Below are 25,254 nucleotides of genomic sequence, written 5' to 3'. Positions count from 1 at the left end.
CAACTAATTCCCTCATAGAATCATTTAAGAGTATAGCGATCAGGGAACATAAACAATTACATTGACATATATCCATCCAAATGTACAGTACATACCAACATACAGATAGGTATTAATGACACAGGTTGTCTTTGGCAGCCAGGTAAGCTGAGTACCAACATACAAAAATAGGGCTCTAGAAAAACAAAAAAAGCATCAAATAAAATCACCAAACAGTACAATGTACAACATTTCTGCTGCTGTATAAAGTGTCGTTTGAGGGCCCCATTGGGACTGGCAGCAGGGCATTTCATCCTGCCGTGCTGAGGCGTGTGGTTGGTGGAGGGGGCCGAGGTAGATAACACAGCCAAAGTCAAAATTGGTTTTAAAAAATATTGCTTTTTGGTCTTATTTTAAAGTTAGGCATAAGGTTAGCAGTGTGGTTAAGGTTAGGTTTAAAATCAGATTTTAAGAAGATCAATTGTAGAAATGGGCGGGGTTTAAACGTAATTATGACTTTGTGGCTGTGTTAACTAGTGATGACCGGTCGAAGGAGCTACAACCCAGGTCTGCTACTGCGGGACGTGAAGCCCCCCCGGTTGTAGGAGCGTGCTGGGACTGACACAGGCACCAGTAGAGCTGACGAGAGCAGGAAAAAGACAAGACTTAATGAGCATTAATAGTTAATATTCAAATCATCTTGATAGTTAATATTCAAATCATCTGACTGAAGATAATGACTTTCCTCGTTAGATAACTGGAGGCTACGACCGAACTCTCTCATAAACATAACTACAGAACACAACCCAGCAACGTGTTTTATAAATGAGGACCACCACAGCAGGCTCCTACTGACCTGGGGGAGGGCCTTGTGTGTCAGGCTCCTCCTCATCCTTGATGGGGGAGTGGCCCAAGGGGTGGTGGATGAAGGAGTCCAGGAAGGAGGAGCTGCTGATGCCCAGACTGATGCCCAGACTGATGCCCATCACTCCGATGCCCAAAGAGTCTGCTAGGGTACCAGACAGAGACTCAGCCACAAAATGTATGTGTAGAAATTGTGTACAGTATTCAATGTAAAACGAGGTGCCCACCTGTACCCACAGATTCCCTGCCAGGACGTCCCTGTCCAATGTTGTCCAGCACTGTGAAGGAGCGGCGGTAAGGGGTGTCCGACTGCAAAAGAATCCAGAGTTAAATCTCACTGACTGGGATGCAAGCAAACATATTCCACATTCATCCATTACAATATAAAGTCGTGGTCAAAAGTTTTTATGATGGCAATTTGCATATACTCCAGAATGTTATGAATAGTGATCAGATGGATTGCAAAGTCCCTCTTTGCCATGAAAATGAACTTAATCCCCCAAAAACATTTCCACTGCATTTCAGCCCTGCCACAAAAGGACCAGCTGACATCATGTCAGTGATTCTCTCGTTAACACAGGTGAGAGTGTTGACGAGGACAAGGCTGGAGATCACTCTGTCATGCTGATTGAGTTAGAATAACAGACTGGAAGCTTTAAAAAGAGGGTGGTGCTTGAAATCATTGTTCTTTCTCTGTTAACCATGGTTACCTGCAAGGAAACACGTGCCGTCATCATTGCTTTGCACAAAAAGGGCTTCACAGGCAAGGATTTTGCTGCTAGTAAGATTGCACCTAAATCAACCATTTATCGGATCATCAAGAACTTCAAGGAGAGAGGTTCAATTGTTGTGAAGAAGGCTTCAGGGCGTCCAAGAAGGTCCAGCAAGCGCCAGGACCATCTCCTAAAGTTGATTCAGCTGCGGGATCGGGGCACCACCAGTGCAGAGCTTGAGGCGAAGACTTTTGGAGGATGGCCTGGTGTCAAGAAGGGCAGCGAGGAAGCCACTTCTCTCCAGGAAAAACACCAGGGACAGACTGATATTCTGCAAAAGGTACAGGGATTGGACTGCTGAGGACTGGGGTAAAGTCATTTTCTCTCATGAATCCCCTTTCCGATTGTTTGGCGCATCCGGAAAAAAGCTTGTCCGGAGAAGATAAGGTGAGCGCTACCATCAGTCCTGTGTCATGCCAACAGTAAAGCATCCTGAGACCATTAATGTGTGGGGTTGCTTCTCAGCCAAGGGAGTGGGCTCACTCACAATTTTGCCTAAGAACACAGTCATGAATAAAGAATAGTACCCACACATCCTCTGAGAGCAACTTCTCCCAACCATCCAAGAACAGTTTGGTGACAAACAATGCCTTTTCCAGCATGATGGAGCACCTTGCCATAAGGCAACAGTGATAACTAAGTGGCTCGGGGAACAAAACATCGACATTTTGGGTCCATGGCCCAGACCTTAATCTTTTTACATTTACATTTTAGTCATTTAGCAGACGCTCTTATCCAGAGCGACTTAAAATTAGTGAGTGCCTACATTATAAAAAAAAATTAAAATCATACTGGCCCCCCGTGGGAATCGCACCCACAACCCTGGCGTTGCAAACGCCATGCTTTACCAACTGAGCTATATCCCTGCCGGCCATTCCCTACCCTGGACAACGCTGGGTCAATTGTGCGCCGCCCCATGGGTCTCCCGGTCGCGGCCGGCTATGACAGAGCCTGGATTCGAACCAGGACAGCTCAAGAGGCGGGTAGACCACTCCGCCACTCGGGAGGTAATCCAATTGAGAACTTGTGGTCAATCCTCAAGAGGCAGGTGGACAAACAAAAACCCACAAATTCTGACAAACTCCAAGCATTGATTAAGCAAGAATGGGCTGCCACCTGTCAGGATGTGGCCCAGAAGTTAATTGACAGCATGCCAGGGCGGATTGCAGAGGTCTTGAAAAAGAAGGGTCAACACTGCAAATATTGACTCTTTGCATAAACTTAATGTAATTGTCAATAAAAGCCTTTGACACTTATGGAATGCTTGTAATTATACTTCAGTATACCATAGTACCATCTGACAAAAATATCTAAAAACACTGAAGCAGCAAACTTTGTGAAGACCAATACTTGTGTCATTCTCAAAACTTTTGACCACGACTGTAAACCTACAAAATATGGCTAAATCGTTCTGTAGTGGTATAATAACTTTTAGCGTGTGTGACTATAGCCATACCCTGTAGGTGTGGGTGGTGTTGGGACGGGAGAATACGTCCAACTGATGAAGCCGATCCCGAGGAAGCAAACTACCAGCTTCATCTGTAATAGCACTGTGGGCACGACTGGACGAGCCTCTGTGCCGCTACACACACACACACACAAAATAAAATAGTGTTGTGTTATTAGCAGGTGATAGTATTAAGTGTTGTCAAGTCAGTGCAAGATGTACAACTAGTATGCAGAGTTCTACTCGTCCAGTACCTGAGTAGGTCTGAAGTGCTGTCCAGAGTGCGTGGGCTCAGCTTCTCCTGTGCCGATGGGGGGAAGGAGTGTGTTCCTGCTCAGAGGCATCAGAGGCGAGGCCAGGCAGTCACTGGCTGTGGGTCTGGAGAGAGTAACAGCCCTGTTCACTTTCCACACTTTCTATAAAGTTACACAAGCCCCTTTAACATGGAGCAGACTGAAATCACTCCACACGAAGGCAAATTACACTTTTTTTTCCTTTATTTAACTAGGCAAGTCAGTTAAGAACAAATTCTTATTTACAATGACGGCCTACACTGGCCAAACCCGGACGACGCTGGGCCAATTGTGCGCCGCCCTATGGGACTCCCAAACACGGCCGGTTGTGATACAGCCTGGAATCGAACCAGGGGGTCTGTAGTGACGCCTCAAGCACTGAGATGCAGTGCCTTAGACCGCTGTACCACTTGGGAGCCCGATATTCTTCACTCGGGAGCAGATATTCTTTAACTCAAGGTTGATTAAAAGTTCATCTGTTAGGGTACTTAGTCACACACAACTCCTCACATCTCTTCCCCTTCCATTCTGCTGAACAGAACGCCACAAGACAAGAGTTCAACGGCAAACAGCTTTCAAAGTAATCTTTGCACAGACGGTTCTCCAGCTTCAGAGCAATAAAAGAAGAGGGGAGGGAGGGGGTCTACATGGAAGAGGACAGGGACCAGATGGAGAATGGGTAACCCCCTTTAAGTTAACTCACAGGCGCGTCCCACGGATTACCTCCTCCATGGAGCCGGCAGCGCTGGACTGTGTCAGGCAGGGAACCAAGGGCAGGAGGGTGCGTTGGGGCGGGTTACGGCGTAGCGCTGACTGTAGCGGACGGGACAGGGAGGAGGAGCTCTGCTCTAGCGCCCGGCGAGGACGGGGCTTGCTGGACGGGATCACACTGGACCCTGGCCGATGGGTCACCACCACCCTCTCCTCAGGGTCCCTGAGAAGGAGAAGTAAATAGTGAACCTTTACTCAAAGTAACATATGCATAAACCTACATACCCATAGCTAATAACCATCTCTTGCTCTCTTATTTAATGAGTGGTTCACTGTTACAGTTAGCTCCTTATGCTACACTCTACTAATAAAGATTCTAGTTAGCTCCTTATGCTACACTCTACTAATAAAGATTCTTATAGTATCAGCATGAGTATGATCAGTCTCCATACTGGGCTCTCTCCATCACGCACATGTTCCTCTGCTGCAGGGGGATGCCGTGGATCACAATGAGGTCGTTGAGGTTGTGATGCGTCACCGCTGCCCCTACTGGTACCCGACTGGACTGTAGGAGGGAGGGAGGGAGGCAGAAGAAGATACAGTTAGACTAGGCAAAAGTGGTCATTCACCTAAATAACTACAGCCACATCATCACTACGGACACTTGCACGTCACCATAGTCAGCTCCAACTCGGCTTTTCTACATGCAACCAAGTGGAGAGGACATACCACCACCCACTTGAGACCATCAGACGATTAGACAAAATAGTCAATTAAAGCGGGAAGTAAATAAAAGCATTCCAAAACAGTCATTATTGAATTAAATAAGAGAAACGTATGTAAGAAAAACCTCAACAGTTGGTTAAGAAGTAAGAAAGTGACTAAATGTGGTATGTTTTGTGTTATTCAACAGGCACAAGCACATTCAGTCTAGGAGTGAATAATAACATGCCACTGTGGATGGTGTCGATCAGTGCCATTTTGGCTCTAGGTGAGAGTTACATACAGTGGATGGCTTTTTCTGCTTTTTGGATTTCCGTCTGGACTTGTGCTTTGAGACCCTTGATTTTGTGGTCTTTGGGGGAGAAACAGATGACCAAATGAGAGAGAGAAAAGGAGAGAGTGAGGTGGACAGACACAAGGTTGTTGGTTTGAAAGGTGTGAAACAGACCAAGGAACAAGACAGAGTAGGGGACAAAAAGAAGGAAGGAAAGAAAAAAGGATTCAAGTTAATGAATTGATAGCCTTGAAAACAGAGTGAGAAGAACTACTGACAGCAGGGGAAAACAATTCAGCATCAGTGTGACTGTTTTCAGTTTGCCAAATTTGTCCTAAACTCTCAAACACATCTGAAGGTTATTATGGAGTCCAATCACAGTGCTTAGTAACATTTCTTATTGACATAAAACCTACATCCTAGGAGTAGGATTTTCCACTCTCTGAGGAGGTGGTCCTTCACCCCCCTCTCAGGGCACTGACCTGGGGTTGCAGGCTGCCTGTTAGCTGGGGCACCTTGCTCTGGCCTAGCCTGGGGAGAAGGGTGGGAAGTCTGGACAGAAGCAGGAAAGGATTCTCAGCATCTGACTGTGATGAGCTGAAGTTCACTGCAGTCTTCTCATCATCTGTCAACAAGATGCGGAAGAATACTGTCAATTTGGCAATGATGGATTTGTTGGTTTATAAGTCAATGACAAGTCAAAAGTGCCTATAAGACATTGCCCTGTGGTCCTACCTGAGACATAGCCCTCCCAATGCCTGCGGACCAGCTCCTCCATCCAGCCAACCAGCTCTCGCCACACGTCGTCAAACAGCAAGTCCAAGGCCGCCTGTCTGCGACAGCGGTAGGGAGACACCGGAGGCAGGCAGTTCCGCCGCCGACCAGCCCCCATGCACCCCCGCTCCCACTCGTCATCCCTGTAAAGTTCAAACCACACATTAAACCATCAACACAACAGACCTTTGGCGAAATAATGTCAACGCCTTTCAAATACTAAGCTTGGTTTTAGGTTAGTTGGTACAATGGAACCCTTGGGGTAATCCCAAAGGTAGGCTACAAGCTCAATCAAGTGCACCATACTTTCAAGTATTTGAAATGGCCCTATAGTTAAACGGTCCTAAATAGGAGAGCTGGGTGGTGACTCACAGGTCCCTGCTGTCAAAGGCCAGGTACTCCTCCATCAGGCCTTCAGCCTCGATCACCCTGGGCCTGTCATGACCTCTGGATCCACTGGGAGTACCAGGGGGGTGGTCAACTGCCGCACAGGGCCTGGACAGCACAGCCCTTCTCCCCTGCACACACAGACTGGACAAACAAACAATATGGTTCACCCTGACATCGGTTTCTCAACAACATCAGTCCTAACTTTCTAGCTAGCTAAAGTAGCCTAGCCAGTGCCAGTATGCCTTGTGTTACTTAGTTGACTTGCTGTTTGACAAGCCACACAGTATGTAGGTCACAAAACCACAACGCTAACGGTCATCTATAATTGATGGGTTAACAGCATGAGTATCCAGTGCTCACTCTGTGCTGGGGCTGGGCTTGTCCTTATCCTGTGGCTTGCTACTGCTGCTGTCCTTCTGTCCAGCTGCAGTGGTGCTGGCGGGTGTCCCAGTCCCCTTCCCTGAGGTGGCGTACCACTGGAAGCCCTCGTCACTGGGACACACCAGCTGACTACCCAGAATCCTGTGGGTTCACATAGTAGGGTGGAGAGGTGGTGAAACAGTGATTACAACTCCAATGAATCCAACCGACAGGATTATTTAAAAACATTTTTTTATTAACAATTGAATTTTGTAATGCTGAGCCAATGGCCTATGATCCATTCTCTCATTGTGTATGGGGCCCAAGGGTTTTGGGCCGATCATTATGTGGTAAGTCGTTTCTTCTTGGGTTTGCAAACAAATCTAAATCAGATTTATCTTAGGTACTTCTCTTTTAAGAGGTATCACTTTACTGCAGCCAAATTACCTTCAGTGATACATTTGCAGGTGAGGAGTGGAAGGAGCAAGGCTAGAGTGGCAGTAATTTGTGACAGTGTGTGAGAAGTGAGGGGGAGTAGGGTGAGGACCCACCGTAGGTGAGGGAACCTGAACGCCCACTGATGACACTCATCTTGCAGCCCCAGTAGATGCGCCCCACCCTGCCCTTCGTAAAGCTCCTCGTCAATCTCCTCAAACATTTGCTGCACCTGTCGTGACGCCGCCTTGTCAAACTCCTGAGGGATGGAGAGAGGGAAGGTAGAAAGAGAGAGAGAGTGAGAGGAGCTCCTACAGAGAGGCACACTATGACAGAAGGTCGTTGCTTTTCAAGCTACTTATCAATTATTAGCTGCACGTCGCTGAGCGCTGTTCATTTCACAGCAGGCTACATGGCTCCCCTATGGCTCCCAGGTGACTGTGTGTGAGTGATTGTGCTGGAGCAAGTAGTACCATTTGCATGTATTTGTGAGAGACAGTGTGTGCGTGCACAGGCAAGTGTGTGTGTGTACTGTACTATATTAAGTTAGTAACTAAGGACTGCAGGGGTATGAGTTCTATGAGGCATTCTGAGGACATGGCTGTGCGTAAATAAATCATAGTTTTTTGTTTTTGAAGGCAAGCTCTAAAAATCTCAGCATCACAACGAAGCGAAACCATGAGGGAACTGACCTCTGCAGACAGAGCAGACTGTACTCATTACTAAGTCATTACAATACAAACATGATTAGGCTAATGTAATGGTAATCTGTATACAAGACTATTGTAGCATTCAGCATGGCTAGGCCTAGCTATATATGCACTTCAAAATACTCAGAACATCGGGCATTTGAACTGAATGATTCTGGCAGCCAGCTGAGAAGGCGAGGTGAGACTCACATCATAGCCCCAGGAGAAGACAGAGCTCCTCTCTGTAGAGATACCTGTCCCTGTGTAGCTGTGGATCCCAGACCAGGACCGCGTTGTGTCTCCAGTGGTGACCGCTGGACAGTCTGAACGGCTCGCGGCTGCAGACGTCGTCTCCGAGCTGCAGAAGAGGACAGACATTGTTTACATGTTGCTGTACGTTACAGTGGTGTGTGTTGTTGAGTGTACCAGGGAATAATTTAGACCAGTGAGGTATATTACTGTGCTGTTCAGATTATGTAACTGGCTACCTCCCTCTATTTTGTCTCCTTGCCTTCACACATCTAAACAGGATATGGGAAAGCAATATAGCTGCTCCCTACAAGTGTACTTGGTTTCACCTGTCCGGTTCTTTGAGAACAGGTCATACCTGTTGTAAGTGGAGACAGCTTCCTGAAGGTCATGGAGGAGGTGCTGGGGGAGGAAGTCATCGTCTACCTCCTCTGGGAGAGGGTGATGGTCAAGGCTGCTTCGGGATAAGCCACGACTGCAGAGAAGGGAAAATATAGCTTAATAAAACATAAATAAGCAATAGCATTGATAGATAGATCTTTCATTGTAATACTTTGGTGGGTTGATATTTATTGTTGTGAAAAGACATTGATCCCAAACAAACAAGGAGTGTTATTTTATTGTGTTTACTGTGTTACTTTTTATTATTTGTTTACTTTAGTTTATTTGGTTAATATTTTCATAACTCTTTTTTGAACTGCATTGTTGGTTAAGGGCTTGTAAGTAAGCATTTCACGGTATGTTGTATCCGGCAAAGGAGACAAATAAAGTTTGATTTGATTTGAAATATGAGGTAGGAGTGGGACCCTTACATCATCAGTTTACAGTATTGAACAACATCCTCCTATTGCATCGCTTTGTGTAATGGAGGCAACTGACCTTGACTTGGAGTGACAGATGGGCTGTCGTCACATGTGACCTGATCAATACATTCTCCTTTACGTTCTTACCCGATCAGTAGCTACCAACAATCTAACGTTAGTCAATCAGGTTACCATATCTCAATCTCGAATGACATAAATTACTGTTAGCAAAGAATAATACGCTTGTACACTAGCTAGCAATCATTAACGTTACTTACATCTCAAGATTGTGCGTTACGGGCCGCCTGGTGTATCGCGAAATCATCCTTTTCTCCGTTTTTATCGGCTCATGCGTCCCCGACTGTCCTCTCTCACCGCGCTTCCCTGTGATTCCTTGCCCCACTTGCTCTTTTGGCAGAGGTTTGTCATTTTCTCCCGCCCGTGGGTCAATAACACTTGACACACTAGCAAGTTAGCTAGCTAGTTTAGTTGTCTTTAATGTGGAACTTAACGTAACGTTAATTGCTGCGAACTTGCTAACGTTAACAAACATTAGCTAGCAAGCTACTGTTAGCTAACTGAGAGGGAGAACCAACCCGCGCCTTTGTGCACAAAGTAGCCTATTATTGATCTACAATGAAATCTACTGAAACAAACCGCGGCCTAAAAGTAAAGCAGATTATGTTTCAGGCAGCGCCAGTATAATAATCAATATAACCATTACAGCATCCAGCACCACTAGAGAGGATTAGCACGACAACAACAATAACAAGGCTGTCATGGATACCCAACTTTCTTATCCCTATATCTCACGGGAAATGTATTTCGATCTCCTCGAAAATGACCGTTTGCTAAAAATATAAAAGACTACAACTCCCTGGGATCTGTGCGATGTTCCTATTGCCCTACAAAATTATGTCCGTCTCTCACCGTGGAACTTTGGCTACGCATAGAATAAAACATGTAATTTCAAATGTGTTGTACATTTTACAACTTGTCTATTGATTCATGATATTTTTGGTGAATCGTAATTTTGAAGCTAATTTTCATCGAGGTATATTATTATTTCTGGGATAAATGCGTGTCATATAGGAACCATTTGCAAAAACTGTAGTTTTATAGCCGAGATCTATTAATGGTAGGGAAGAAAACTATGCTTCAAACGGCATGAGAACGATAGAACTTGACAACTAATTTTATGTTTATGGGACTCCTTGAAGACTAACGTTAAAACATATACATAATAAACAAGGCAAGGTAAGACCTCTCTCAGAACTGTGACTAAGTTAATGTTCATTGATCATGCGATTAGCTGGTAAAGACACTGACTAGAATGCTAGCTTAATTTTATTGACATGACTTCGTTTGCAAATGTCATGTAATGTTCAGTTTTAAAGAGTAGGCCTTACATTGAAGACTTAGAGATCATGATATCAATGGCAGTTACATATAGTTAAACAATAAGCTTATCGATAAAAGACAAGTTGCCTGTCTGAACAGTTTGGAAGCTAAGCTTGTACCCTATAATTCAGTTATGGTTCAAATGTCATTGTACAGATGTCGTATGACCTGACCTACAACAGTCTCTGCTGATAACAAAGCAAAGGTACATAACTTCTCTTATTGCTCATATCATAGGTTCATCAAGCCACCCCCACTATGGACCCACTTAGGAGAATAGCTGTGCAAGAGGATATGGTCCAGTACTGTCTCTTCTTGGTTCAGCCTAACCTCTCAGACACACAGGCTGACGAACTACATCTGCAACAGCTAGTGGAGGAGATTTTGGCAAAGGTTGCCCCTCTCCTTATGCAGTATATCTGGCAACAGCAGCCATTCAACCTCAAGTACCACACTGAGAAAGGTATAGTGCTGGTTCTGACCTGGATACAAATGTTCTTTGAGGATTGAAGTATTTGTTATATGAATAATTTTGATGCTTTGACTGAATGAATGGTGATCATGTCTTGATTGTACCTGCAGGGGGAGTTCCTGCACACATTGGAGGAAGTGCTGTGTTTGGGGACAGCGTGGAGGATGAGTGGTTCATCGTATACCTCCTGTTTCAGATCACACAAGCCTTCCCAGAACTTGCTGCCAGGTAGAGTGGAGCACACTGTCTGCAAAGTTCTGTATTACTTCCAGTTAGTTTCAACTGGGGAGTTCCTTCTGATCGAAGCAGCAGACTATCTTCCAAAGTGGTTGAACCCAGAGAGCAGTGAAAACAGAGTTAGACAACTACGTGTGATGTAGCCCATTTAACGCCTATTGACGATAGTATCTTCTGTCCGGGGGAGTTTTGTTAAGAGCCCCGACGCTTGTGCTAAAAGTTAACAGGCATGCAGTACGGTTTTGGAAACATAAGGAACATTTCATATCAGCGATAATTTTCAAAAAACAAAAGGTTACATTTCTACACCTTTTATAGGGTTAGGGTTCCCACATGGCCATATTTCCATGTTACTGCAGTTGTTGACGTAAAACAGATGGAAGACAGTCGACTACCTGTGCTAATTAGCTATCTGAACACCTGTGTGTAAATGGAAGACGGACGCCATAAATGTGTTGTCACTGAAAAATACTGTCGGCTGCAACTGTGTTAAAACAGTGTACGACAGTGTGTATTTTGCATTTGTGAAATTATTTTGATGTGATATGATGGTAGATGGCTTTATGTTTGTTGCGTCAAAAGACAGGTATTCATATTCAAGGCATTCACATTTTCAACTTATTTCAAAGATAAAACACCAGCAGGGGGCGAAAAAGTGTATGCATTGTGGAACCCATCATTAGCTTGTGTTTCCCTGGGAAAATATATACTGGTGCACCTTTGTGATAGCAGGTGGTGAAATGTTTGGTGGAAAAGCATTTCACTGGAATTCCTTCATGAAAGAGGAGACTCTCATTCATACACATTCAGCTCATTTAGGATTCTGGAGACTCAACCGGTAGGCACATGGACATTGTTGTGTAAAATTGTTGCCAGTTAGGTGTTTATTTGTGTTGAGAATTGAGACCAATTGTCTAATTTAGTATAAATAGTATAATTTAGATAATATGACTACATTGAGATTATATATTTAATTTGAAATGACCTTACTTGAAGTAATGTATATTTCTTTTTGTGTTTTGCCTTTAAAGGTTATCAACCTGACTGACTGACGGAAGAACTGGAATTAAATAAAAGAAGTCAGAAGAAAATGGAGTTGTCCTTAATAAGGCCTTTTTCAAGTTTGGGCAAAGAGCTGCAGTGTGAACCATACACAACTTGACAATGTTTCTAGAACTGTACCGCAATTGTCAATCGATTCGCGTTTAGATAGAGTATTTGGCTGCCAGAGCCAATTCGCCTCTAAACAGAACATGTAAGGTCCTTGGACTATAAGGAGTAACGTTAGGCTCCTTTAGTCCATTATTGGGCTATGTGTGATGACTACACACTTTATCACTCTGTCTGTACATCTCTTCACATAGCTGATTATCCCTTCGTTTGTTGTCTCTGTGGGCCTATATCAGTCAGCCCATCTGTCTCTCTCACTCGAACTGTGTGTCTCTCTCCCCCTGGTTCTGGTCTGCTAGGTGTTCCTCCACAGGGGTGAGCTGTACATCCTGCCCTGTCCCTCCCGCTGTAGTGGAGCTGGCCTGCCCAGGGACGCAGTGCCCAGTGTGACCCAGGCTCTGGCCCTGCTCTCCTCCCACACACATGCCTGTCTGGCCAGCCCCAAGAACCGCACTGCTCTGGAGAAAAGACTGGAGGGGTGAGTGACGCAGCAGAAACAATACTATGAAGTGTTGAAGGGATTGTAAGGTATCTGTTTGAGGGTAGACATTGAGTGATTGATTGGAAACATCTTGTGTCAATTAAATAACATTTCCTAGGATTTTATACCTGTAGCAAACCTAGTGGATAATGATGGAAATACTGGTAAAAAAAAAAAGACTGGCCCTACTTATGATTGCTCAGAAATACATGCAGTACTTAAGGGTATATAGAATTGTTTAGGTCAAGCCACACATTCAAGCCTACTGTCATAATGACCATGAGTTGGTGTTCTGTCTCTTCACAGATATCCAGAGAAGATCCAGGCAAACCTTCATCATGCTCACTGCTTCCTACCCGCGGGCATCGCTACAGTGTTGGCACAGCGACCAGACCTGGTTGCCCCGGCAGTGTCAGCTTTCTACCTGAGGGATCCAGTAGATCTCCAGGCCTGTCGGACATTCCAGACCTTTCCCCCCGACACACGAGTCCTATCCTCAGTACACACAAGTTGACTTTCTGACTGGTTGACGCATGTATGTATTGTGTGTTATGTAGTGTAGTTTTGTTTCGGTATGTTAGTGCTGTATTTACATGTTGTCTATATGTATTTCCAGGTGACGTTCACCCGTTGCCTGTACGCCCAGATCCAGCAGCAGCATTTCACCCCCGACCGGAGGAGTGGGTTCACCCTGCCTGCCCGCTCCCACCCCCTGTACCGTGCCCAAGAGCTGGGCATGAAACTGGTGTGTTCACCCCCACCCACTTATATATATTGACAATGCTCATAGACTACTTGGGATAATTCATAATTCTATAGTTCTGTTGGTTATACTTGTCTCTGACCCTCCCAGGCCCATGGCTTTGAGATCCTGTGCTCCAAGTGCAGACAGCCATCGTCAGAGCCTGATGCTCCCATCAGCTGTAACCCCTTGTGGAAAGGACTCCTGAACAGTCTGAAGAAGAATGGTTATTTAAAAGTGAGTGAACCATGCATTACTCTGCCTATGCCAGAAAGGATGTATGGCTCAAGACATGCAGTATCTACTTTGCTTACACATATTTGTTTGATTTAACATGTATAAATATTTGTATTTGATGCATGATAGATATTATATAAAATTGAGCAGACACTGTAGCTCATTAGTTTTGTACCCATGTACAGTCATGGTCAAAAGTTTTGAGAATTACACAAATATTAATTTTCACAAAGTCTGCTGCCTCAGTTTTTATGATGGCAATTTGCATATACTCCAGAATGTTATGAAGAGTGATCAGATTAATTGCAAAGTCTCTCTTTGCTATGAAAATGAACTTAATCCCCAAAAAACATTTCCACTGCATTTCAGCCCTGCCACAAAAGGACCAGCTGACATCATGTCAGTGATTCTCTCGTTAACACAGGTGAGAGTGTTGACGAGGACAAGGCTGGAGATCACTCTGCCATGCTGATTGAGTTAGAATAACAGACTGGAAGCTTTTAAAAGGAGGGTGGTGCTTGAAATCATTGTTCTTCCTCTGTTAACCATGGTTACCTGCAAGGAAACACGTGCCGTCATCATTGCTTTGCACAAAAAGGGCTTCACAGGCAAGGATTTTGCTGCTAGTAAGATTGTACCTAAATCAACCATTTATCGGATCATCAAGAACTTAAAGGAGAGAGGTTCAATTGTTGTGAAAAAGGCTTCAGGGCGCCCAAGAAAGTCCAGCAAGCGCCAGGACCATCTCCTAAAGTTGATTCAGCTGCGGGATCGGGGCACCACCAGTGCAGAGCTTGCTCAGGAATGGCAGCAGGCAGGTGTGAGTGCATCTGCACGCACAGTGAGGCGAAGACTTTTGGAGGATGGCCTGGTGTCAAGAAGGGCAGCGAGGAAGCCACTTCTCTCCAGAAAAAACATCAGGGACAGACTGATATTCTGCAAAAGGTACAGGGATTGGACTGCTGAGGACTGGGGTAAAGTCATTTTCTCTGATGAATCCCCTTTCCGATTGTTTGGGGCATCCGGAAAAAAGCTTGTCCGGAGAAGACAAGGTGAGCGCTACCATCAGTCCTGTGTCATGCCAACAGTAAAGCATCCTGAGACCATTCATGTGTGGGGTTGCTTCTCAGCCAAGGGAGTGGGCTCACTCACAATTTTGCCTAAGAACACATCCATGAATAAAGAATAGTACCAACACATCCTCCAAGAGCAACTTCTCCCAACTATCCAAGAACAGTTTGGTGACGAACAATGTCTTTTCCAGCATGATGGAGCACCTTGCCATAAGGCAACAGTGATAACTAAGTGGCTCGGGGAACAAAACATCGACATTTTGGGTCCATGGCCAGGAAACTCCCCAGACCTGAATCCCATTGAGAAATTGTGGTCAATCCTCAAGAGGCGGGTGGACAAACAAAAAACCACAAATTCTGACAAACTCCAAGCATTGATTATGCAAGAATGGGCTGCCATCTTTCAGGATGTGGCCCAGAAGTTAATTGACAGCATGCCAGGGCGGATTGCAGAGGTCTTGAAAAAGAAGGGTCAACACTGCAAATATTGACTCTTTGCATAAACGTAATGTAATTGTCAATAAAAGCCTTTGACACTTATGGAATGCTTGTAATTATACTTCAGTATACCATAGTAACATCTGACAAAAATATCTAAAAACACTGAAGCAGCAAACTTTGAAGACCAATACTTGTGTCATTCTCAACTTTTGACCACGACTGTACATCAGAGCACTTTCTGTAGCCTAATGGTTATTAGACAGCTTTAATCTTGACAGCATGGACATTTGCTTCTATTGATGGTTAACCCAGCGAACTGATTACTCATGTTGGAGTATAATTGTTCTATTACTGGTTAGCAACAGAAACAAAATATATGCAATCTTGCAAATAAAAGTAAATAGTTATTTCATAATTGTTCAGTTTGCCAGACTGCTAATCTCTGTTGCTAGCTAACCAGTAAGATATATATTTTTAAACTCCTGAACAGTAATATTTCTTAGATTACTCATAACAGCTCTCTATTTCACGTTTCAATGAGGATAGCGGTGTCGGGCTGTTAGCATTGCAATTGTCAGTGATTCATAATGTTATCCCCTTTGGTGACGTAGTGTTATTGTGGTTGTCTGTGGCAGGGGGAGCTGCAGGGCTCTGCATACTGCAGAGTACTTCTTCAAGCAGTCAGTCACCCCAGCACACAGGTGAGTGCTCTGCTTGACTGCAGGAACACTGGTGTCTGTTTGTACATGTGTCCCTGCATACTGTATGTGTGTGTGAATACACTATCCTGTGTGTGTTTGTAGCTCCGGTGGCAGGGCCCCAGGTGAGGAGATCCTTCAGCTGCTACAGAGCTGTGCTCCCTACAATGTGGATGAACTGAGGACATAGGAGGCCCATCTACCCACAGAGGACAGTTAGTAAAACACCTCCTATTACTACAGTGCAACAGTCACTCAGTCTATTACCAGCTCAGGTGTATTGAGTAAAGTACCTGCAGTTATGTCACTTACCGCACTGATATGTTCACACCACAAAGTAGCATGCTGGCTTTCATGTTAGATAAAACCACACAGTCATAAGGCCTGCTGATTTAGAAGAAGGGTTCAGCCTTTACTGAACATACCCATATCGTAAACTGGGTAAGTAAGCAGTTTCCATAAAGATAAGCTAGAATGAGCTTATCAGGGTTGATGGAAACACTGATTTTCTCTCATCTCGCCCCCATCTCCATATTTCAGCCCAGCAGCTGGAGTGTCTGTTGGAGGAAAGGGGGAGGGGAGGAGTGGGTTTGGGCTGCTCAAAGCCCAGCCAGACCAAACCAACGCATGAGGGAGGGGGGGGGTAGCTACCCAGGGCATGAAGATGGCTGTGACCCAGGGCATGAAGAACTTCATCAACGCAATGTCTTCACATGAGGGGGCTGAACTACCCTGGTGACACTGACTGTCTGTCCACACTGTTCTACTTAGCCCCGTATGCGGTGTGCTAACAGCTATGAGATAATACTGTGTAGAATGCTAACGTATGCTAGCTGGCTGGCTGACTGTAATGGGTATCAATGTAATTTGCCTTTGTTTATTTTACAGGTCCCGTTCAAATTAGCCTTTCGGGTTTGATCCAGACTCCATGGCCAGTGCACTGAACAGACTACTCGGTATGTAGTTGCTAGTAGTAAGTGCTATATGAAGGCCATATGTCACAGTAGAACTAGCTAGGAGTGGTGGTCAGTGTACTTTTTACCTGTGTGCTATGTAAATATCTCGGGCTAAGGATGAGGAGTTGGACTCAGACGACCTAGATGACGTCGATGAGGGAGTGGAGGGTCCTTCTGGACTGCGAGGGGATGAAGGGGCAGATGCTTTGGAAGGTCTTAGGAAGTACATGGACGAGATGGACCATGAGCTCATGGGCACCAAAATGGGACAGAGCTTCAACGAGCAGGTAAGAGATGTGGTTGATATTTTCAGCTTCTTGTTGCAGTGTGCCAATTCTGTAAAGAGTTATTTGGAGAGAGGAAGGATTAGGGATGCATATGTTGCATATCAATATGTAAAATAACAATTGTATTCTATGATTCCAGCAGGGCACTAATAAAGCAGGCCCAGCAGCCAACGGCTTCCCCCCAACTCTGACCGCTGACGATAAACACCTGCCCTCCAATAATGACCACTCATGATAAACACTGACCGCTCATTATGCCCTAGCAAAGAACATCACCCAACACCTATATCTTACTGTCTGCACAGCCTAGATAGACTGGCCTTTTTGTAGAGCACTTAGAATACATTACTTAGTCTAATAATAAAGCCATCATCTTTTTGGGACAAAGTGGAATCATTTTCTAAATATATGATGTTAAATGAGGTTTCAAGGCAGTAAAAATCAGAAAATATATATTTTTTAAACTTACCCTGTGCCTTATTATTATTATTATTATTATTATATTATGATTCAATATTAACCGAAGCCCAGTCAATTTCATTAATACATTTGAGATGAAAATGTGGACTTGCTCACTGTTAACTTTTATTGTTGCATGTGGGGATTTGAAAAACCTTGAGGATGACGCAGTGTATCTCTATGCAGGGTTATCAACTAATCATCAAGCTTTGATTATTTGAATCCGCTTTGTAGTGCTAGGGCTAGAATGGATTAAATTGCAATGTTTTCCTCATCAATCTACACAATGGCAAATCGAAAACAGGTTTTTCGACATTTTTACAAATGTATAAAAACTATAAAACAGAAATACCTTGTTTACATAAGTATTCACATCCTTTGCTATGAGACTTGAACTTGAGATCCGGTGCATCCTGTTTCCATTGATCATCCTTGAGATGTTTCTACAACTTGATTGGAGTCCACCTGTGGAAAATTCAATTGATTGGACATTATTTGGAAAGGCACACACCTGTCTATATAAGGTCCCACAGTTGACCGTGCATGTCAGAGCAAAAACCAAGCCATGAGGTCGAAGGAATTGTCCGTAGAGCTCTGAGACAGGATTGTGTCGAGGCACAGATCTGGGGTAGGGTACCAAAACATTTCTGCAAGAACACAGTGGCTTCCATAATTGTTAAATGGAAGAAGTTTGGAACCACCAAGACTCTTTCTAGAGCTGGCCGCCCGGCCAAACTGAGCAATCTGCGGAGAAGGGCCTTGGTCAGGGAGGTGAACAAGAACCCGATGGTCCATCTGACAGAGTTCCTCTGTCGAGATCGGAGAACTTTCCAGAAGGACAACCATCTTTGCAGCACTCCACCAATCAGACGTTAATGGTAGAGTGGCCAGACGGAAGCCACTCCTCAGTAAAAGGCACATGACAGCCCGCTTGGAGTTTGCCAAAAGGCACCTAAAGGACTCTCAGACTATGAGAAACACGGTTCTCTGGTCTGATGAAACCAAGATTGAACTCTTTGGCCTGAATGGCAAGTGTCACGTCTGGAGGAAACCTGGCACCATCCCTACAGTGAAGCATGGTGGTGGCAGCATCATGCTGTGGGGATGTTTTTCAGTGGCAGGGGCTGAGGGACTGGGAGACTAGTCATGATCGAGGGGAAAAATGAACTGAGAAAAGTACAGAGAGATCCTTGATGAAAAGTATATATTTAAAATGTTCACTGGACTGATGGCATGCATCTGATTGTCAGTCTGAGGGGAGGTAAGGAGCAGCAGTGAGGCTGCCTCTCACTGTCCCTCCGCTCTCCCTCCCTCAGCTGATAAAAGGGGTCACAGTCTTCCAGCTGATGGCGAAACTCAAGTCGCACTGCATTATTTCTTCCTCATGCACCAATTCATGTTGTTACTTCTATGAAAAGTGAAAGTGAAATATTCCTAGATGTAAAAAAACACAAGCCGCTAATAATAACAACGTAAGCTTATCGGAACACGCTATACTCAATTCACTGCAGCGTCAGTGCTGGTTGTAGTGTTAGTGGAAGTATGGAGAACACGCATTTCATTAAAACAGCTGCTCTTTGCTATTTTCTTCTTACAGTCAATGGCTTGAGGAAAATGTGCAGACATTGTGATCTGAGCTATCTGATTGGCCAGCGGTAAGCCTATAGGTGTACTTGATTTGCTCTATGGGCCTGCCGGAGAGGCACACTGCCTTCCTGGCTCTAGGGCTGCTTAATCAAGTGCTCCTACCGGCAACAGCGCGAAACGATATCGTAGTTTTTTTTACAGAAATGTTTGTTGATCGACTAGGAATGCCTTGGAGATCGACCAGTTGGTGTCCACCGACTTGGAGTGTATTGCTTATTACCATTTATCTTATCACTAACCACGTTTCCATCCACAGTTTCTATGCGAGTAAAGTCATACAGAATAAAACAAATTAATGATAGCTGTGATGGAAACAGGAAGTTAAGGTACAATTTTATGAATGCAGACCAATAATTTGTTCGTTCGACATGGTGGGATCTTTTTGTGTCTCTAAAATTAATTATGTGAGAAATGGCAGCGGAAACGCCAAATACTGATATAAAAACCATCATGTCGAAGTAAACTTGGAGCCACGTGATGATATGGCGTGTGGTCCTCCCACTACGACTCAGGAAACCATGCAATTTAGTAGGCTACAGATAAAATAAGTTATGATGAACTTCACAGGGTGGTGAAAGTGCACGCTGATCTTGACGCGCCTGCCATTTGACAAATACAAATATTCTCGCTCTTATCCATAATAATCAAATTATGTAGAGCCTACCCACACAGCCTTTCCACACTATCTGTGAGATGTACATGTGCCAAGACACATTTGCTATTTAACGCAACAGTTTTTGTGACAAAACTAGTTGAAAATGCGATGGAAACACACAACTTCCGATTTTTATTCAATACATGAAAACGTAATCGAAAAAGTACATTTTGTGTGCACTACGTCATTATGCACTGATTTCTATCTGCAACAAGTCAGTTTGGTGTAAACTGGTGGGAAAATGTGCATATTTTATTTCTATTTTAGAATATTCGCATGAAACTCTGTTGCCAATTGGATGGAAACCTAGCTAATGACACCACTCTAAAGTAGGAGCCTTATGTCTTATGCCATCATGAAAACGGAGCAGGCTAACGCTAGCAGTGCTAGCCCACCTGTGTTTTTATCCATGGCTGGGCACATGCTTCAGGTGTGAGATGATTTCCACACAATCACAAGATGAAGATAAGGTGGAACTGGAAAATGGACAGGGATTTGTTTGCCCTAAATGCACCACCATCAAGCAGCATAGGGAAGAGATCTTCCGGCTGTTAGCTCGGCTAAGAAAAAATATGAATCTGCTTTCTAAGTACACCGACCTTGCTGTAACCCAGGCAAACTGAATCTCAGTTATAAATGCCTCCTTTAGCAAAGCTGTCGATGAGTCAGGCGGCGTTGATCTGTCCCAATCCAATGGACAGATGTTAAGCTCAACTCCGCCTCCCATGAGAGAATAGACACTCGCAAAGCGAAGTAGATCGGGTAGGCAGTCTGGCCACCCTTCATCTATCCGAGAAGATCCGATCCAGCTATCAAACAGCTTTGCCCCGTTTGAGACGGACCTACCAGCCCCGGGAGTCAGCATGGATCATGGGTGTATACCAACAGCCAGTGGCCGCCCAGTGGCCCCCTCCCCCACAGCCACCACAGTTCAGCAGGTCGCTTCCCCATAGGATTCCATCACGACCACCATCATTGTGGGCAGCTCGATGGTGAGAGTTTTTGGCCTGCCTACGATCTGTGGACTGACCAAGGTCCACTGTCCCCCAAGAGCCTGTGTCCATGACATCAACTCTCTCCTGCCCACAGTTCTGGCCAACTACTCCAATATTGACACCATCGTCACTCACAAGTTTTAACGACCTTCGTTTTAGCAGATCTGAGTGAGGACTACAACATTTATTTAAACACCCTTGCTAGCACAAGGAAGATATCTCTGTCCCCTCCCGTGCTACAGAAGGGGTTCGGAACATTTCAGCCGACTCTTTGCCCTGAACGAGTACCTGAAGTAACTTTGCCCACGACAGGAATGTATTTTTTGTGAACTCTTTGATATGCTGTGGGAGCAGGGGTTTCAGGGTTATTTCCAGAAACATCACAAACTGTTTTAGAGATTGAAGGACAGGGTCTGGTAGTGCTCCAGTTCTCCCTGTCAGAATAAGCAACAGAGGACTTGGAAAGCATATCTACTCCTGTAGAAATGGCACTATGGTTATTGTGAGTAACCTAATTTATGTTCCTTTAACTCTGCCTTCTAGTAAATTACCTCATTACTGGGCGCAAAGTTGATTGTATGTGTAGTCTCCTGAGTGGCACAGTGGTCTAAGGCACTGCATTGCAGTGCTAACTGTGCCACTAGAGATCCTGGTTCGAATCCAGGCTCTGTCGCAGCCGGCCGCGACCGGGAGACTCATGGGCGGCGCACAATTGGCCCAGCGTCGTCCAGGGTAGGGGAGGGAATGGCCGGCAGGGATGTAGCTCAGTTGATAGAGCATGGCGTTTGCAACGCCAGGGTTGTGGGTTCATTTCCCACGGGGGGGCAGTATGAAAAAAAATATATATGTATTCACTAACTGTAAGTCGCTCTGGATAAGAGCGTCTGCTAAATGACTTAAATGTATGTTTCTCACTGAAACATGGCTGTCATCATGGTGGTCCTCTGTAGCTCAGCTGGTAGAGCACGGCGCTTGTAACGCCAAGGTAGTGGGTTCGATCCCCGGGACCACCCATACACAAAAATGTATGCACGCATGACTGTAAGTCGCTTTGGATAAAAGCGTCTGCTAAATGGCATTATTATTATTATTATTATTATTATCAGACTGTAGTGTCGCTCTTTTTGAAGCCTCCCCCCAGACTACAGCTTTTCATACTCTATCAGAAAAGGGAAAAAGGGTGGGGGGACAGCCTCTATTTTTACTAATGATCTCAGCTGTAAGGCCATTTCATTTGGCGACTTTGGGTCTTTTGAGCATCATGCTATACTGTTTAAATGTCAGCCACCAGTGCTGGCCATAACCCTGTATAGGCCACCAAAGCACTGCCCCACTTTCTTTACTGATTTCTCTGAACTATTGTCTATTGTCCTTGAGAACTATGATAAAATCATTGTGTAGGGCGATTTCAATATTCATGTTGACAAAGAGACTGTCTCCAAGGCCATTGAATTTATGAATCTTTTGAGCTATATGGACTTTATCCAACATGTTAGTGGGCCCACCCATAACCGCCATACTCTGGACCTGGTTATTTCCAAGGGACTTTCTATTGACATATCCTCTATTGTTGATGTTGCTTTATCAAGTAAAATTGTATTTGTGGCATCTCTACCCTTTAGCTCAGTGCGGATGTTGCCTGTAATCCATGGCTTCTGGTTGGGGTATGTACATACGGTCACTGTGGGGACAACGTCATCGATGCACTTATTGATGAAGCCAGTGACTGATGTGGTGTACTCCTCAATGTCATCGGAAGAATCCCGGAACATATTCCAGTCTGTGCTAGCAAAACAGTCCTCTAGCTTAGCATCTGCGTCATCTGACCACTTCCTTATTAACCGAGTCACTGGTGCTTCCTGCTTTAGTTTTTGTTTGCTTATAAGCAGGAATCGGGAGGATACAATTATGGTCAGATTTGCCAAATGGAGGGCAAGGGAGAGCTTTGTATGCGTCTCTGTGTGTGGAGTAAAGGCGGTCTAGAGTTGTTTTCCTCTAGTTGCACATTTAACATGCTGGTAGAAATTAGGAAAAACTGATTTAAGTTTCCCTGCATTAAAGTCCCCGGCCACTAAGAGCGCTGCATCTGGATGAGCATTTTCCTGTTTGCTTATGACCTTATACAGCTCATTGAGTGCAGTCTTAGTGCCAGCATCGGTTTGTGGTGGTAAATAGACAGCTACGAAAAATATAGAAAAACTATCTTGGTAAATAGTGTGGTCTACAGTTTATCATGAGATACTCTACCTCAGGCAAGCAAAACCTTGAGACTTCCTTAGTATTCGATTTTATGCACCAGCTGTTGTTTACAAATATACACAGACCGCCACCCCTTGTCTTACCGGAGTCAGCCGTTCTATCCTGCCGATGTTATCCATGTTGTCGTTCAGCCACGACTCAGTTTTTAATGTCCTGTTGGTAAGATATCCTTGCTCTTAGGTTGTCCATTTTTTTTCAAATGATTGTACGTTGGCTAATAGGAGTGAGGGAAGAGGCAGATTACTCGCTCGCCGTCGGATCCTTACAAGGCACCCCGACCTACGTCCACGATATCTCCGTCTCTTTCTCATGCGAATGACGGGGATTTGGGCCTTGTCGGGTGTCTGTAGAATATCCTTCGCGTCCGACTTGCTGAAGAAAAAATATTCGTCCAATACGAGGTGAGTAATCGCTGTCCTGATATCCAGAAGCTCTTTTTGGTCATAGGAGACGGTGGCAGAAACATTATGTACAAAATAAATTACAAATAACGTGAAAAAACACACATATTAGCACAATTGGTTAGAGGGCAGTAAAACGGCAGCCATCTCCTCCGGCGCCATCTTTTATCTGATCACCACTGTGTATTTTGTACTACCTTGTTGCCCATAGCACATGGTAATACTGAATGCATTATTAAGACCATAGCTCCATTAATGTTGAAAAAGGCCACATCCAAACGGAGAGCCCTTGGATGAGTGAGGAAACTAGTCATTTAAAGAGAAATTACAGAAAGGTAAGTTACAGGTCCATTATGATATTCCGAGAGAGCAACTTGGCATATATAACAAGGCAATTAGAAATGCCAGACGGGCTCATTTTTCTAACTTGATCACTATTAATCAGAATAATTTGAGAGTGCTCTTCTCGACCATTGATGGCCTGATAAATCCTACCCCCGCAAACCTATGTGAACTTTCCTCCACATCTAAATGTGATGAGTTTGCAGCATATTTCAGAGATAAGATGACAAACATTAGGCTTGGTATCAGTCAAGCAAGACCTGATGAGAAGTTTGATGATATGTGCCCTAGCCTACCACGCAAAGGCACTATGGATTTATTTTCCCTGGTTGACACAGACATGCTCAGGAAAGTGATATCACAACTTAAGCTTTCTACCTGCCTTCTCGATCCTATCCCCACCACCTTCTTCAAAACTGTTTTTAATTGCATATCTGAAGAAGTGCAAGCTATTGTTAATCACTCCCTGTTCACAGGCACTTTCCCCACTGCACTAAAAACTGCTATGATGAAACCCCTTCTGAAGAAAAGCAATCTAGATTATTCAGCTTTTAGCAATTTTCGGCCAATCTCCAACCTTCCATTCTTAAGCAAAATTCTGGAGAAATTGGTGTTCAAACTGCAAAATTATTTATTTATTAAGTGCCAACTAACTATAAAAAAAAAAAAAAAAAATCCAATCTGGTTTTCGTGCCCACGACAGCACAGAGAACCTTAGTTAAAGTGGTAAATTATCTTAGAGCCAACACAGATGCCAAACAGCTCTTGGATTTACGTGCTGCATTCAACACTGTTGACCATGATGTCCTTCTGGACAGACTGGAGAGATGGGTTGTCCTCTCCGGTCCAGTTCTAAATTGGTTTAGGACCTATTTAACCGGTCAAAATGTTTTGTCACCCTTGGTGAACATAACTCAGAGAAAAAATATATCACATGGCGTTCCACAAGGTTCGATTTTGGGTCCGGTACTGTTCAGTTTATGTATGTTAACCCTTGGCATCGTTATCAGAAAGCACAGCATTGATTTTCAATAGTCTCCATATCTGTTTCCCTCAACTTGGACTTCCTTCCATATAGGAAGAACTCAATCACTACTGCGAATACACACGGACCACTCTCAAACAACGTTCTGCTTTTCCCCCAAGGGTTAAAACAAAACAAAACAAATGTGATAGATTTCTCCATATTGGAAGGCATTGTTTTCATTTTAGTATACCTTCAAAAAGTTACTCTATTTTTTTATTATCAATCTCTGTTGGATAATCACTTTCTGCTTCAATATTTATTAAATGTATATTATTTTAAGATTCATATGTAATGCTTTTGAGGGATCAATATGTATTAATTGGGTTGCACTGTCTATCAGTCCCCAGTAGATGGCATGCTCAGTCCATAATAAGTCTCTACCTAGCACATTAAACAGTTGAGTAGGTGAATACAGAAAATCCAAATGTTGAGGAAATTATTTTACACAGGGACACTCGAAGTCAATCTTAAATTAATCATTGTTTATTGTCAGCGTGCTGGAGAGGTTCC

At 44.2% G+C, this 25,254-nt stretch overlaps 2 protein-coding genes across 6 annotated transcripts; one reads left to right on the top strand and one right to left on the bottom strand.

Moving 5' to 3' along the window:
• Positions 1–445: 445 nt before the first annotated feature.
• On the bottom strand, positions 446–9,548 carry LOC121553690 (protein FAM149B1). 5 transcript variants are annotated; one of them, XM_041867002.2, is made up of 16 exons: positions 9,043–9,548; positions 8,320–8,436; positions 7,923–8,070; positions 7,140–7,282; positions 6,589–6,750; positions 6,211–6,369; positions 5,800–5,981; positions 5,547–5,689; positions 5,074–5,142; positions 4,520–4,632; positions 4,060–4,290; positions 3,318–3,441; positions 3,073–3,198; positions 1,071–1,152; positions 836–985; positions 446–618 (listed from the first exon to the last, which is right to left on the bottom strand). In XM_041867002.2, exons 1-16 carry the CDS (start codon positions 9,087–9,089, stop codon positions 536–538), a joined length of 2,079 nt encoding a protein of 692 aa, XP_041722936.1. In that variant the 5' UTR covers positions 9,090–9,548; the 3' UTR covers positions 446–535. The 5 variants fall into 5 exon arrangements, with proteins under 5 accessions (XP_041722936.1, XP_041722934.1, XP_041722937.1 ...); XM_041867000.2 differs by having other exon boundaries at positions 836–988; positions 9,043–9,547; XM_041867003.2 differs by having other exon boundaries at positions 836–988; positions 4,541–4,632; positions 9,043–9,547.
• A 352-nt stretch (positions 9,549–9,900) lies between these two features.
• LOC121553691 (protein ecdysoneless homolog) lies at positions 9,901–17,427 on the top strand. The gene is given in 13 exon segments (XM_041867006.2): positions 9,901–10,021; positions 10,403–10,628; positions 10,748–10,882; positions 10,914–10,993; positions 12,344–12,522; positions 12,832–13,024; positions 13,142–13,270; positions 13,379–13,504; positions 15,654–15,719; positions 15,822–15,931; positions 16,257–16,672; positions 16,789–16,959; positions 17,099–17,427. Coding segments are annotated over 9 exon segments (1,137 nt in total). The 5' UTR covers positions 9,901–10,021; positions 10,403–10,423; the 3' UTR covers positions 15,846–15,931; positions 16,257–16,672; positions 16,789–16,959; positions 17,099–17,427.
• The last annotated feature ends 7,827 nt before the right edge of the window (positions 17,428–25,254 follow it).

Source organism: Coregonus clupeaformis, chromosome 37 (assembly GCF_020615455.1).
Source record: "Coregonus clupeaformis isolate EN_2021a chromosome 37, ASM2061545v1, whole genome shotgun sequence".
Classification (NCBI taxonomy): domain Eukaryota; kingdom Metazoa; phylum Chordata; class Actinopteri; order Salmoniformes; family Salmonidae; genus Coregonus; species Coregonus clupeaformis.
Note: the sequence above shows the minus strand (reverse complement) of the source record. Positions and strands in the feature narration are given on the sequence as shown.

What these genes read in the sequence shown, in the direction of transcription:
- LOC121553690 (XM_041867000.2), bottom strand. Translation starts at nt 9,089, where the DNA reads ATGATTTCGCGATACACCAGGCGGCCCGTAACGCACAATCTTGAGAT. An exon ending in TGCGTGATGGAGAGAGCCCA is followed by an intron (nt 4,291 to 4,519) that starts GTATGGAGACTG and finishes TCTCCTTCTCAG; the next exon opens with GGACCCTGAGGAGAGGGTGG. An exon ending in CAGGGAATCTGTGGGTACAG is followed by an intron (nt 989 to 1,070) that starts GTGGGCACCTCG and finishes CTGGTACCCTAG; the next exon opens with CAGACTCTTTGGGCATCGGA.